Raw genomic sequence first — 16,251 nt, 5'->3', positions numbered from 1 at the left:
AACCCACTGACATCTCATAACTCATTACTGGACACTTCATTGCACTCCAGAGAGAAGAATCCAGCTCCACCCACCAGAACACCGACACAAGCTTCCCTAACCAGGAAACCTGGACAAGCCACCCATACAACCCCATCCACAGTGAGGAAACTCCACAATAAAAAGAACTCCACAATCTGCCAGAATACAGAAAGGCCACCCCAAACACGGCAATATAAACAGGATGAAGAGACAGAGGAATACCCAGCAGGTAAAGGAACAGGATAAATGCCCATCAAACCAAACAAAAGAGGAAGAGATAGGGAATCTACCTGATAAAGAATTCCAAATAATGATAGTGAAAATGACCCAAAATCTTGAAAACAAAATGGAGTTACAGATAAATAGCCAGGAGACAAAGATCAAGAAGATGCAAGAAATGTTTAACAAGGACCTAGAAGAAATAAAAAAGAGTCAATATATAATGAATGATGCAATAAATGAGATAAAAAACACTCTGGAGGGAACCAACAGTAGAATAACGGAGACAGAAGATAGGATTAGTGAGGTAGAAGATAGAATGGTAGAAATAAATGAAACAGAGAGGAAAAAAGAAAAAAGAATTAAAAGAATGACAGCCTCAGAGACCTGTGGGACAATGTTAAACACCCCAACATTAGAATCATAGGAGTCCCAGAAGACGACGACAAAAAGAAAAGGCCATAAGAAAATACTTGAGGAGATAATAGTTGAAAACATCCCTAAAATGTGGAAGGAAATAGTCACCCAAGTCCAAGAAACCAAGAGAGTCCCAAAAAGGATAAACCCAAGGTGAAACAGCCCAAGACACATATTAATAAAATTAACAAAGATCAAACACAAACAACAAATATTAAAAGCAGCAAGGGAAAAACAACAAATAACACACAAGGGGATTCCCATAAGGATAACAGCTGATCTTTCAATAGAAACGCTTCAGGCCAGAAGGGAATGGTAAGACATACTTAAAGTGATGAAAGAAAATAACCGAAAGCCCAGATTACTGTACCCAGCAAGGATCTCATTCAAATATGATGGAGAAATCAAAAGCTTTACAAGCAAAAGCTGAGAGAATTCAGCACCACCAAACCAGCTCTCCAACAAATGCTAAAGGACCTTCTCTAGACAGGAAACACAGAAAGGGTGTATAAACTTGAACCCAAAACAAGTAAATGGCAACCGGATCATACTTACCTTAAATGTAAATGGCTTGAATGCCCCAACCAAAAGACAAAGACTGGCTGAACGGATAAAAAAACAAGACCCCTATACATGTTGTCTACAAGAGACCCACCTCAAAACAAGGGACACATACAGACTGAAAGTGAAGGGCTGGAAAAAGATATTCCAAGCAAATAGAGACCAAAAGAAAGCAGGGGTAGCAATACTCATATCAGATAAAATAGACTTTAAAATAAAGGCTGTGCTGATGAGATGGATGAAACTGGAGCCAATTATACAGAGTGAAGTGAGCCAGAAAGAAAAACACCAATACAGTATACTAACACATATATATGGAATTTAGGAAGATGGCAATGATGACCTTGTATGCAGGACAGCAAAAAAGACACAGATGTGTATAGCGGACTTTTGGATTCAGAGGGAGAGGGAGAGGGTGTGCTGATTTGAGAGAATGGCATTGAAACATGTATAATAACATGTAAGAATCGAAATGCCAGTCTATGTCTGATGCAGGATATGACACGCTTGGGGCAGACGCGCGGGGATGACCCAGAGAGATGTTGTGGGGAGGGGGGTGGGAGGGGGGTTCATGTTTGGGAACGCATGTACACCTGTGGTGGATTCATGTCAATCTATGCCAAAACCAATACAGAATTGTAAAGTAAAAATTAAAAATAAATAAATAAATTAAAAAAAATAAAAAAAAAAACATATTCTGAAAGAAAAAAAAAATTTAGTCATTCTAAAAAAAAAAATAAATAAATAAAGGCTGTGAAAGGAGGCAAAGAAGGACACCACATAATGATCAAAGGATCAATCCAAGAAGAAGATATAACGATTATAAATATATATGCACCCAACATAGGAGCACCGCAATATGTAAGACAAATGCTAGTAAGTATGAAAGGGTAAATTAACAATAACACAATAATATTGGGAGACTTTAATACCTCACTCACACCTATCAACTAAACAGAAAATTAACAAGGAAACACAAACTTTAAATGATACAATAGACCAGTTAGATCTAATGGATATCTATAGGACATTTCACCCAAAACAATCAATTTCACCTTTTTCTCAAGTGCACATGGAACCTTCTCCAGGATAGATCACATCCTGGGCCATACATCTAGCCTTGGTAAATGCAAAAAAACTGAAATCATTCCAAGCATCTTTTTCTGACCACAATGCAGAAAGATTAGATCTCAATTACAGGAGAAAAACTATTAAAAATCCCAACATATGGAGGCTGAACAACACGCTGTTGAATAACCAACAAATCACAGAAGAAATCAAAAAAGAAATCAAATATGCATAGAAATGAATGAAAATGAAAATACAATAACCCAAAACCTGTGGGACACTGTAAAAGCAGTGCTAAGGGGAAGGTTCATAGCAATACAGGTATACCTCAAGAAACAAGGAAAAAGTCAAATAAATAACCTAACTATACACCTAAAGCAACTAGAAAAGGAAGAAATGAAGAATCCCAGGGTTAGTAGAAGGAAAGAAATCTTAAAAATTAGGGCAGAAATAAATGCAAAAGAAACAAAAGAGACCATAGCAAAAATCAACAAAGCCAAAAGCTGGTTTTTTGAGAAGCTGAATAAAATTGACAAACTATTAGCTAGACTCATCAAGAAACAAAGGGAGAAAAATCAAATCAACAAAATTAGAAATTAAAATGGAGAGATCACAACAGACAACACAGAAATACAAAGGATCATAAGAGACTGCCATCAGTAACTATATGCCAATAAAATGGACAACTTGGAAGAAATGGACAAATTCTTAGCAAAGTACAACTTTCCAAAACTGAACCAGGAAGAGATGGAAAATCTTAACAGACCCATCACAAGCATGGAAATTCAAACTGTAATCAGAAATCTTCCAGCAAACAAAAGCCCAGGACCAGATGGCTTCATAGCTGAATTCTACCAAAAATTTACAGAAGAGCTAATATCTAACCTACTCAAACTCTTCCAGAAAATTGCAGAGGAAGTAAACTTCCAAACTCATTCTATGAGGCCAACATCACCCTAATACCAAAACTTGACAAAGATGCCACAGAAAAAGAAAACTACAGGCCAATATCACTGATGAACATAGATGCAAAAAGCCTTAACAAAATTCTAGCAATCAGAATCCAACAACACATTCAAAAGATCATACATCATGACCAAGTGGGCTTTATCCCAGGGATGCAAGGATTCTTCAATATACACAAATCAATCAATGTAATACACCACATTAACAAATTGAAAAAATAAGAGCCATATGATTATCTCAATAGATGTAGAGAAAGCCTTTGACAAAATTAAACATCCATTTATGATAAAAAACCCTCCAGAAAGCAGGAATAAAAGGAACATACCTCAACATAATAAAAGCTATATATAACAAACCCACAGCAAACCTTATCCTCAATGGTGAAAAACTGAAAGCATTTCCCCTAAAGTCAGTAAGAAGACAAGGGTGCCCACTCTCACCACTACAATTCAACATAGTTTTGGAAGTTTTGGCCACAGCAATCAGAGCAGAAAAAGAAATAAGAGGAATTCAGATTGGAAAAGAAGTAAAATTCTCACTGTTTGCAGATGACATGATCCTCTACATAGAAAATCCTAAAGACTCCACCAGAAAATTACTAGACCTAATTAATGAATATAGTAATGTTGCAAGATATAAAATTAACATACAGAAATCCCTTGCATTTCTATACACTAACAATGAGAAAACAGAAAGAGAAATTAAGGAAACAATTCCATTCACCTTTGCAACGAAAATAATAAAATACCTAGCAATATATCTACCTAAAGAAACTAAAGACCTATATATAGAAAACTATAAAACACTGGTGAAAGAAATCAAAGAGGACACTAATAGACGGAGAAATATACCGTGTTCATAGATCGGAAGAGTCAATATAGTGAAAACGAGTATACCACCGAAAGCAATCTATAGATTCAATGCAATCCCTATCAAGCTACCAACGGTATTTTTCACAGAGCTAGAACAAATAATTTCACAATTTGTATATAAATACAAAAAACCTCGAATAGCCAAAGCAATCTTGAGAAAGAAGAATGGAACTGGAGGAATCAACCTGCCTGACTTCAAGCTCTACTACAAAGCCACAGTCATCAAGAAAGTATGGTACTGGCACAAAGAAAGAAATACAGATCAATGGAACAAAATAGAAAGCCCAGAGATAAATCCATGCACCTATGGACACCTTATCTTTGACAAAGGAGGCAAGAATATACAATGGAGAAAAGACAATCTCTTTAACAAGTGGTGCTGGGAAAACTGGTCAATCACTCGTAAAAAAAATGAAACTAGAACACTTTCTAACACCATACACAAAAATAAACTCAAAATGGATTAAAGATCTAAACGTAAGACCAGAAACTATAAAACTCCTAGACGAGAACATAAGCAAAACACTCTCCGACATAAATCATCGCAGGATCCTCTATGACCCACCTCCCAGAATATTGGAAATAAAAGCAAAAATAAACAAATGGGACCTAGTTAAAATTAAAAGCTTCTGCACAACAAAGTAAACTATAAGCAAGGTGAAAAGACAGCCTTCAGAATGGGAGAAAATAATAGCAAATGAAGCAACTGACAAAGAATTAATCTCAAAAATATACAAGCAACTCCTGCAGCTCAATTCCAGGAAAATAAATGACCCAATCAAAAAATGGGCCAAAGAACTAACAGACATTTCTCCAAAGAAGACATACAGATGGCTAACGAACACATGAAAAGATGCTCAGCATCACTCATTATCAGAGAAATGCAAATCAAAACCACAATGAAGTACCATTTCATGCCAGTCAGAATGGCTGCGATCCAAAAGTCTACAAGCAATAAATGCTGAAGAGAATGTGGAGAAAAGGGAACCCTCTTACATTGTTGGTGGGAATGCAAACTAGTACAGCCACTATGGAGAACAGTGTGGAGATTCCTTAAAAACTGGAAATAGACTGCCATATGACCCAGCGATCCTACTGCTGGGCATACACACCGAGGAAACCAGAATTGAAAGAGACACGTGTACCCCAATGTTCATTGCAGCACTATTTATAATAGCCAGGACATGGAAGCAACCTAGATGTCCATCAGCAGATGAATGAATAAGAAAGCTGTGGTACATATACACAATGGAGTATTACTCAGCCGTTAAAAAGAATACATTTGAATCAGTTCTAATGAGGTAGATGAAACTGGAGCCTATTATACAGAGGGAAGTAAGCCAGAAAGAAAAACACCAATACAGTATACTAACACATATATATGGAATTTAGAAAGATGGTAATGATAACCCTGTATGAGAGACAGCAAAAGAGACAGATGTATAGAACAGTCTTTTGGATTCTGTGGGAGAAGGGGAGGGTGGGATGGTTTGGGAGAATGGCATTGAAATATGTATAATATCATATGTGAAATGGATCGCGAGTCCAGGTTCAATGTATGATACAGGGTGCTTGGGGCTGGTGCACTGGGATGACCCGGAGGGATGGGATGGGGAGGGAGGTAGGAGTGGGGTTCAGGATGGGGAACACATGCACACCCGTGGTGGATTGAGGTCAATGTATGGCAAAACCAATACAATATTGTAAAGTAAAAAAAAAAAAAAATCCATGTTAATGAAATATTACAGTAGATTTCTAATTTTTTAAAGATAACTCCTGTATGATATAGATAAAAATGAATACTGTAAACTGTAGTGTTAATGTCTTACCACAAATTAAAATTGAAGCAGAATGGTTATTTTCTTCCCATTTAGAGGGCAAATAGCCCTTTGAACATTCCCTTGAGGACAACAAAATCTGAGTATGAAGATTAAATTTTTAATTTTACTAAATGACAAAACCAAACATCTTGATAAAATTAACATATTCAAGGAAAGTAGCTTAATTCAAAAAGTTGAGCAGAATCATCTTTTCTATTATATTTACTGGCAAATACATACACACTTATATGAAGATAATTGCTAGAAAACTAAGGAGGATGAGAAAACATTAATGTATACTACCGGCATGGTACAGATTTTGACGGTTTGCGTATTTGCTGGTACAGCTGGCCTTGAAGTTATGTTACTTGTGGTCTCAGTTCTTGTTACAGCTTGCTGAGGAGATACCAACATCAGCTGACCACTGTTACTTTTGATCAAAACGGTTCCTACAGGTAACAGAAAACAAAATGTCAGCTAATAAATGAAGCATAATCTTTATATATTGTGTTCTCCCATTTCTTTCAACGCTGTAAAATGCTCTGATGAAGTGAATAGTTAGTACATACTGAATTCCATGTCTACTAATTACAATATATAATACAGAAAAATGTTGTTACTCAAAGCTATATATTAAAAGTCTAAACGTATGGATGAGATACTCCTAAAAAAGGCGAAACACTTTTCCTCATGACATCAAACTATTTATAAAGCTACAGTTAAGACAGTATGGTAACAACACAAGACTATGCAAACTGACCAATGGGATAGAAAATCCCAAATAGCCTCCATATATGCCATATGAAATTTTTCTAACAGTACTACAGATCAGTGAGAAAAAGAGCTACTATATAATTAGTTACTTATATGGAAAAGATGAAATGTTCCACACCATGCACAAAAACCCAAGGACATCAAGGATACAAGAATAAAAACTTTTAACCTCTTAAATAATGCAGAAAACTGTCATTCTGAACTTGGAACAGGGAAGAATTTCTTAACTAAATAAAGCTTGATACATGCCACTATATTTTTAAAACTTTTGCTTAGCCAAAGATACCATGAGGTAAAAAGACAAAGCACAAAATTGGAAAAAAAATTTTAGTTCACATATATTCGAAGAATGAACATCCAAAATGCACAAAAGAAACACAGATACCAATGACAGGGAAAGGTAAATTAAGACCACAGTGAGATGTTAAAGCATCTGCCTGCAACGTGGGAGACCTGGGTTCGATCACTGGGTCAGGAAGATCCCCTGGAGAAGGAAATGGCAATCCACTCCAGTATTCTTGCCTGGAGAATCCCATGGACAGAGGAGCCTGGTGGGCTACAGTGCACGGGGTCGCAAAGAGTCAGACACGACTGAGCGACTTCACTTCACTTCAGACAGACAAAAATTAAGAAGTCCATTGACAATATTAAGTGTTGCAGAGATGTGTAGCAACAAAAACTCTTAAAATCTTGAAGCTGATAGTATAGTTTGGTACAACTGCTTCATTTAACTCTACATGACTGTGCCAAACTGGTTCCCATTTGCATACCCTCTAACCCAGTATTTCTATTGTAGAGAAATTCTTGTCCATGTAAGTAGTAGGTACAAGCAAGAATAGTCATAGCTGGAGTTCCATTCCTGGAATGGCAGCATGAAGAGCTCCATAAAGCCATTCCCCAGCAAAACAAGCATAACTGGTAAAAATTACTTTTAAAAACAACTATTTAAAGTCTTCAAAAATTGCCCAAAGGCATACAGAAAATAACTAGACAATTTATTAAAGAGAATCTACTAAAACTCAGTAAGAACAACAAGAATCTGTGGCATCTGAACCATGACCCACCCCTCTCTCTTCTCCGTTTAGGCAATGTGGCCAATGTAGGGTGTCCCTCTCTCCCAAGCTTCCAGTGGAGGGCTATGTTACTTTTCAGGGACAGTATCTTGCACCTCTGCCACCTCAAGCTGAATACAGAAGAGAATAAATTGGAGACAAGTGCATCCAAGGGTTTCCAGGCTTCTTGTTTTACTCATCCCTTCATAAAGGGAAGGCTCGACTTAGAATACTTGGGCCCCCATCACCCTCACCCTAGCTCTTTCATGGGGTGGGAGTTCAATGATGGAAGAGACTAGAGGTCACTACCCAAGCCCAGTACCCCACTTCTAAAGCAGAGACATCACTTAAAGAAGCATGCCACTGTCCTGAGGACCGGCTCCAAATGTCTCCCAAGAGAAACTGACTTTATTTCACAGTGTGGAAAAGGTCAAACTAAGGGCATTCTCAAATACAACGAACAATTAAAAGAAAGGGTTCTGGTATCTTCCTAACAGATGCAAGCTACACTAAGTCACAGGTCTATCTCTGGTCTACAACAGAAAGCAAGATAAAGAAACAACTAAGAAGGGCCCTACTGGGGTCAGAACCTCAAGTAATGACCTCAAACACTACTTCCTTCAGATGAGTCCAGGTTCACTTGAATTAGACTGTGAAGCTAGTCAGGCCTTCAGGTGCTGCTGAAAACAAGAAGGTACTGGCAGTGAGTGGAGTCTAGGCATGATACCAGCAGAGGCAGAAAGCTTAACAGAGCTATCAGAGAAAGAAACAGTCAAAAAGAGCCCTGCTGAAACCTCTGTCATCCCAGGGAGGCTGTGCTTATGCCTAAAGCTGTGTCCTCTGAGGGAAACAGATTTCATTAAAATAGTTCAGCCAGACACTTAAAAAACAAACAATAATCCACTCAAGGGAGTAAAGACCAATACCTCAAGTCACTCTGTTAATTTTTTAAAAATATTTATTTATTTGCCTGTGCTGAGTCTTAGTTGTGGCATGTGGAATCTAGTTCCCTGATCAGAGATTGAACTCAGGCCCCCTGCATTGGAAGCATGGAGCTTTAGCCGCTGGAAGTTTCAATATATTAGTTTTAATTTAAAAATTATAGGACATGCAAAGAAAAAAGAATGGCACACAGAGAAAGGCAGGCAACAGAAACCACCTATGAGTGAAACCAGATGTTAGATTTAACAAAGACTTCAAAGTAACTGTTATAAATATGTCAAAAGACTAAGGGAAATCATGCTTAGAGAAGTAAAGGAAGATACGATGATGATTCTTTCATTAAGTAGAGAATACCATTAGAGAAACAGATATTACAAAAAAAAAAAAAAGAAATTCTGTAATTATAAGGTACAAAAATCAAAGAAAAATTTCACTAGAGAGGATCAACAGCAAACTTGAATGAGCAGAAGATAAGTCAGTGAACTTGAAGACAGTTCAATAGAGATTACGCAGTCCAAAGAATGAAGAGAAAAAAGAATGAAGAAAAATGGACAGAGCCTCACGGAAACCTGGCACAGTGACAGGCACATCAACACAGGCCTACTGTGAATACCAGAAGGAGAGGAGGGACAGAAGCAGGGAGGGAGAAAGGGAGAGAAAGGAGCCGAAAAACATCCAAAGAGATAATGGCCAAAAACGTCCCAAATCTGGTGAAAAATAATCTAAACATCAAAGTAGCTCAACAAACTCTTAAGTCTTGAATTGGCCAAATGGTTCATTTGAGTTTTCATAAGATGGAAAAACCTGAACAAACTTCTCGGTCAACCCAATAAGATAAATGCAAAGACACATCATGATAAAAATATACAAAGACGAAACCTTGAGAACAGTAAGAGAAAAATATACAAGAGAATTGCGTTAACAGGATTAACAGCTAACTTCTCATCAGAAACAATGGAGGCCAGACATTAGGAGTATGACATATTTCACTTGCTGGGGAAAAAGAAAAACAAAAACAATTATCAACCAACAGTCAGATATTCATTGAACGTATCTTTCAAAAAAAGGAGACAAAGACATCCTGGATTGGAACTGACATATACACACTACTATATATAAAATAGATAACTAATGAGGACCTACTGTGTAGCACAAGGAACTCTACTCAATACTTTGTAATGGCCTATATGGGAAAAGAATCTAGAAAAGGGTGGACATATGTGTATGTATAACAGATTTACTCTGCTGTACACCTGAAACTTACACAACATTGCAAATCAACTATACCCCAATAAAAAGTTAAAAAAAAAAAAAAAAGACATTCTCAGATAAAAACATAGAGGACTGGGTGCTAGCATCAGACAGAAAATACTAAATTAAGTTCTTCAGGCTGAAAACAGACTACAAAAAGTAAATCCCTGTATTTTAAGAGAAGGATAATTTAAAGTAATAGCTTTATAACCTTCTATCTTAAGACACTGGGAAAAAACTAAACAAAAATTACAGTAAGCAGATGAAAGAAAATTAAATAAAGATTAGAGCAGGGTCAGGAGAACTGAGAATAGAGAAACAATTGAGGGGAAAAAAATCAAAAGTTGGTTCTTTGAATAGATCAAAAAAACTGACAAATCTTGACCTAGATTAACCAAGAAAAAAAGGAGAAAAGGCTCAAATTGCTAAAATTAGGAATGAAAGAGGGGGTATTACCACTAATCTTACAGAAAGAAGGATTCTAGTTGAATGGTATGACCAATTATGAACCAATAAATTAGATAAATTATATGAAATGGACAAATTCCTAGAAACATGATAAACTACTAAAACTAACTTAAGAGAATGGGCAACCTGAATAGACCTCTAACAAACAGATTGAATGAATCATCTAATATAGTATCCACAAGATAAGCTCAGTTCCCCATGGCTTCACTGATGAATTCTATCAAATATCTAAGGAAAAATAAATGCTAGGTCTTCATAAATTCTTCTAAAAACAGAATAGAAAACATGTGTCAATTCATTCTGTAAGGTCTGTATTACCCTCATATGTATACCAATGCAAAAATTCTCAACAAAGTACTAGCAAGCTAAATTCAGCAACATACAAAAAGTGTTATACCCCATGATCAAGTGATACTTATCTCAATATGCAAGGTTGGTTTAAAACTCATAGCTAGCATCATACTTAACAGTGAAAGACTAAATTCTTTTACCCTAAGATCAGGATTCCTGAGATGAGGAACGCGACAAGGATGCCTACAATCAGTACCACTTAACATTACACTGAGAATTCTAACCAGGGCAATGATACAAGAAAATAAAAGGCATCCAAAAGAGACAGTAAAACTATCTACTCACATATATCATGATCTTGTATATAAAAATCCAAACATCTATGAAAAAAACTATTAAAACTAATAAATGAGTTCAGCTAGGAAGCAGGATACAAGATCAATAAACAAGAATCAACTGTATTTCTATACATTTTCAATGAATAATTGTAAACAGAATTAAGAAAAAATTCCACCTACAATAAGATAAAAAATAATACACTTTAGGAATAAATTTAACCAAAAAAGTACAAAAGCAATATCTGGAAACTATAAAATGTCATTTAAAGAAATTAAAGATCTAAAATAAATGGAACGACATCTCATGTTTGTGGACTGAGAGACATAACTACTTTGCAAGATTGTTAAAGAGATCAAATGAGACAATACTTCTGAGCAAATTTATGAATTTTAAAGTTGTCCGTAGTAGTTGTTATTAATGCTGTAAGGGTAAATGTGAGTCAAAGTGACTTCACAGCCCTTGAAATCCAAACCATGGCTGGTACATATGGTGAGCGCCAAAGGTGAAAGTTGCTCAGTTGTGTCAGATTCTTTGCAACCCAATGAACTATACAGTCCATGGAATTCTCCAGGCCAGAATACTGGAGTGGGTAGCCATTCCCTTCTCCAGGGGATCTTCCCAACCCAGGGATCGAACCCAGGTCTCCCACAGCGTGGGCAGATTCTTTACCAGCTGAGCCACCGGGGCACTGGTGACCACTGAAGACAACTGCCAGCTCTTTCCATGGTGTCCAGGAGTACTGAGACAACCACGGGTGCAGATGGTCATGTAATATCCCTCTGATAAAGCTGGGGTGAAAACAAGAGCCACAAGTTTATCCAGGTACTGATTCAGAATTCGAGAAAGAAGCAAAACCTACACCATGTCTCACATGAAGGAGTTGATATAAAAGGACCTGATCCATTTCACCAGCAACTTTCACAAACTTCTGTACAGTAAGACTATGGAAGCAGAATTTATGAAGCACAGTTCATAAAAGAACTGTGACATAAAAGAAGCAATCAAGTCCTTCCTCATCACTCTCAAACACATGATAGAAGAGGCACAGGATACCAAAAACGCAAACAGCCACAGTCTGGTCTGAATCCCACAAATTCATAAAAGAGAAAAGACTGAACAGATTACCAAAAATATTCCACAGAATAATCTTCAGGGCTTTGCTACAGTTTCTTTCATTTCCTCACAATGCCCCTCTTTTTGTTTCCAGCTCCTGCTCCCAAGAAAAACCTGTGGTACATATGTACATTTTAAAAAAATAGTTCAGTTCACAGAGGACATTTTCAAGTACAGAGAAAGCAAACAAAGAATTCATTACCTTGGAAAAATCAGAGCTGACTCCTATGTAATTTAAGTATCTCTGAATAATCCTCTGCTAATCCTTGGCCTATAAAAGAACTAGTACAAGACTGATAAACTCTTTAAAACATTAATCAGTGTCCAAATGTTATTTTAATCAGTGTTTCTATGTCCTATGAGAGTGCAAACCTGAGTATGCTATACTTGAGCAGAAATTCCAAAAGCTGCCCCTCAAAGTACCATCCTATCTCCTCTCTAAATAACTCCTAAAGACAATTTATCTCCTCTCTTTTGTGGATGTTTCTCCCACAGCATGGGCTTCCCTGGTGGCTCAGCAGGTAAAGAATCCGCCTGCAATGTGGGAGATCTGGGTTCGATCCCTGGGTTGGGAAGATCCCCTGGAGGATGGCATGGCAACCCACTCCAGTATTCTTGTCTGGAGGCTCCCATGAACAGAGGAGCCTGGCAGGCTGCAGTCCATGGATTCGCTAAGAGCTGGACACGACTGAGTGACTAAGCACAGCACTCCCACGGCAAAACAAGTGTTAGCATGGTGCATACTTAAGCTGTGGTCTTGGCTTGCTGCTCTTTTGCTCTAGCAAGTTTCAGTTTTGGTTTCTCTGTGTAATAAAAAGATTAGGCTCTAAAATTCTATGCTGCTGCTACTGCTGCTAAGTCGCTTCAGTCGTGTCCCACTCTGTGCGACCCCATAGACAGCAGCCAACCAGGCTCCCCCGTCCCTGGGATTCTCCAGGCAAGAACACTGGAGTGGGTTGCCATTTCCTTCTCCAATGCATGAAAGTGAAAAGTGAAACTCAAGTCACTCAGTCGTGTCCGACTCTTCGCGACCCCATGGACCGCAGCCTACCAGGCTCCTCCGCCCATGGGATTTTCCAGGCAAGAGTTCTGGAGTGGGGTGCCATTGCCTTCTCCGCTAAAATTCTATAAATCATCTTTTAACATTGCTACTCAGGAGGCATATCATACATGCACATCAAATGGTAAGCACCGTGCTGTGGAAAGAGTCAAACAAAGCTGGATTCAATTTCCCTCTGATATCTATGAGTTGTCTGGCACTGGACAAATTATTTACACTTAAAGAACTTTTTCCTTATTTGCTATCTATTTTGACCAACAAACAAAATAACATAAACGTATAAAAAGAGGCCAGCAATATAATATTGTATGTCAACTTTACCTCAATTTTCATAGCACACAGTATGTTCTCAATAAGTGATCGGGTCCCTCTCACCAGCAAGTTCCCACTTTTGAAAGTTTTCCTCTCAATACTTTTTGATTATTTCTAAACAAACTTTGGTGACTAGATAGGAATTTCATTTTTAACAAATCAGGAGTACTTCATCTAAACAAATTCATAGCTACTTTATAAGAGGGTATGTAGGGTGATAATTTAGAACCAGCAGAAAATATATTGAGTGGAACTGCTTGACTGAAATGTACAGGAGCTGCCAGGACATCCTGGCACAGCAGAAAGCCACATCAAGTCCGTGAGTCCCAGCATTCAGAGGGCCAGTACTGTCTTCCAGAGATGACTCCTAAGCCACAGAGGTAGGCTTATTTTCTTTATTTTAAACCTCCAAGCAGACACAGTCCTAGGAACCAGTATGGATGAGGTGGATCGCACAGCCATAGAGTATGTGACTGGAAACCTAACTTACTGTGTGATATTGACCAAAGTATTAATGTATATTTTAGTGTTCCTCTTGTAAGATTTTGTTTATTTTACCAATTGAGGGGAGACCTCGAAACTATATGTGAGTAGCAAAGTTGACTAAGAGCACTTTGTGAGCACGCTTGGGTTTACTTTTTGTTGGAATTTGTAGACAGTGGGAAACTGACATCAGCTTTTGAGAAAGATAATTTTTCCAACTGCACAGTAATGAAGTTAAGAAAGAAAAAAAGCAAGCCCTGCAGGGACTGGTTAGCAGGAAGCAATGTCCTGCAAAAGACTATAGTCTCTGTCCACCTAGCTCCTGTGTTCTGTATAGGGTTAATTTATGATGATTATCTTAATAGATGATGTCCTTCCAAAACATTAAAAAAAAAAAATGTATCCAGTGGAGCACACAGTCTTAAGTGTAAGTACCTCCTGTACCATACAGAACTAAAACACAAGTTCATCAGAAGTTAAGAACTAATCTTTCCACAATGTTCCTGACCAAACAGAACATTAGTTAGAAAAGAGGCCTCCTCATTCTGCTTAGGGGAAACTGACATCCTGTGAACCAAAAGGTTTCCATTTCTTTACCACCTCTGCTGGTCAGAGCTCCCACTGCTGCTAAGCAAAACACATAGAACACAATAAAATTACTAGCAGAATTTTTTCCCAAAGAGAAAATGTGCCTTTTCCTTCCACAGAAATTCCAAGTGACTTTCACTGGAGGCAAGAAAACAAGATAAAATACTTACACACCTTCCAGCATATTTACAATACGTAAGTCATCACAAAGCAAAAACTTTGCCTCAGTCAAGAAAAACAGCCCTACAGAGTAAACTTTAGTATAAAAAGTAGTCACAGGCTCATTAACTGCAGAATTCACACATTGCTTCACAAATAACCTTCTGGCTCTGACCTGTCAACTCTGGCAGGTTACAATCATCACACCTCTTTCTAGTAAACGTATTCAGGCTTGCTTCAGTTTAAAATTCTCTTTCGGTCTTAACACACAAGAGCCTTTTAAAAACACTTCTTTTTTTTTTAAACACAGTAATCTAAGTGTGTGGATTTAAAAACTGATCTTTTCTCCATACGAAATAAAACTTGAACGAATCTCTATCTTCCCGAATCTAAGAGCCAGTGAGTGCCTCAAAGGCCCTCTCGAACATGCTGCTCCAGCTTTTACTGTGGCCCCTTAGGTGAAAAATGCTTTCCTTAGATATGAAAAGAAAAACTATGCAGTAAGAACTCAAAGAGGTTATCTCCACTGTCAAGCCAAATCACTGCCCCGCAAAGTCGAGACGTTGAAAGGTTCTCTGGGCTGAGTGTTTTGGAACTCCCAGCGACAAGCTGCGATCGGGGGCTGCGACGTTTCCCCTGTCACAGCCGGCTGGCCCGCTAAAGCTATCAAGGTGAGCCACGTACCTGGAGGAAGCTGCAGATTAGCAGGCAATTGGATTGTGGTGGTGTTGGGGGCTTTCACGGCGACGATCTGAGGAGATGGTAGACGAGGGCCGTTGCTGAGTTTAGGAAGGGCACTGACAGGGGCCACTTTGGTCACCAGGGTCCCCACGGGGGACCGCAGCGGCTGGGACACCGAGGACTCTACGCAGACACTGACAGGAGCCTTAGTCACGGCGCCCAGGGCCACCGGAGTGCTCTCCACCCGGACGGGCAGAGCCGCGGCGGGGGCCATGGTCACGGTCCCGGAGGCGCCCACACCGGCGGGGGGAGCGGCGCCGGCCGGCTCCGTGAGGCCCGCGGGCATCCCCCTAGGTGGATCAGCGGCAGCCGCGGCGCTGCCGTTCCGGGAGCAGAGGCGAGGGGAGGCTTGACAAGCGGCCGCCGACTTCGGTGCAGTTCCAGCTCCACAGCATCGCTAGGGAGAGGCGCCGGGGCCACGACACAGGAGTCAGTGACCGACGCCGCGCTGGACAGCGGGACCCCGGCGTCCTGGACCTTCCTCCCTTCCGCACGGCCCCGCCGGCTGCCACACCTGCTCGGCCGCTTCCTCGGCGGCGCTCACACGTGCGCCGGCTCAACCCGGCGCCTCAGCCCCGGGACCAGATGCAGCGGAGTCCGGCTGCGCGGCTCCCGGAAGGGCGTCACGTCGGCTCCCACCTCCCACCGAAACGGCGCGGCGGATCCCCCGCCAGAAATTTCAAACCTACGAAGCCAGAGCGCCCCAAAGCCCCCTACGTGCGCTCCGCACGGCC

The 16,251-nt window shown here is 39.4% G+C and overlaps 1 protein-coding gene across 1 annotated transcript in view; it reads right to left on the bottom strand.

Annotated features, from left to right (window-relative positions):
• The window catches only part of TAF4B (TATA-box binding protein associated factor 4b), a 102,627-nt gene extending 86,376 nt beyond the window's left edge, over positions 1-16,251 (bottom strand). Inside the window, exons 1-2 of the mRNA XM_040264770.1 lie at positions 15,461-16,251; positions 6,248-6,393 (exon numbers count right to left, since the gene is read on the bottom strand). Coding sequence (XP_040120704.1) covers positions 6,248-6,393; positions 15,461-15,803 — 489 coding nt within the window. The 5' untranslated portion in view covers positions 15,804-16,251. The remainder of the gene's footprint in view (positions 1-6,247; positions 6,394-15,460) is intronic.

Source organism: Oryx dammah, unplaced genomic scaffold (genome assembly GCF_014754425.2).
Source record: "Oryx dammah isolate SB20612 unplaced genomic scaffold, SCBI_Odam_1.1 HiC_scaffold_22, whole genome shotgun sequence".
In the NCBI taxonomy this organism is placed as follows: Eukaryota; Metazoa; Chordata; class Mammalia; order Artiodactyla; family Bovidae; genus Oryx; species Oryx dammah.
The sequence above is the reverse complement of the archived record's forward strand: the minus strand, read 5'-3'. Positions and strand labels throughout refer to the sequence as shown.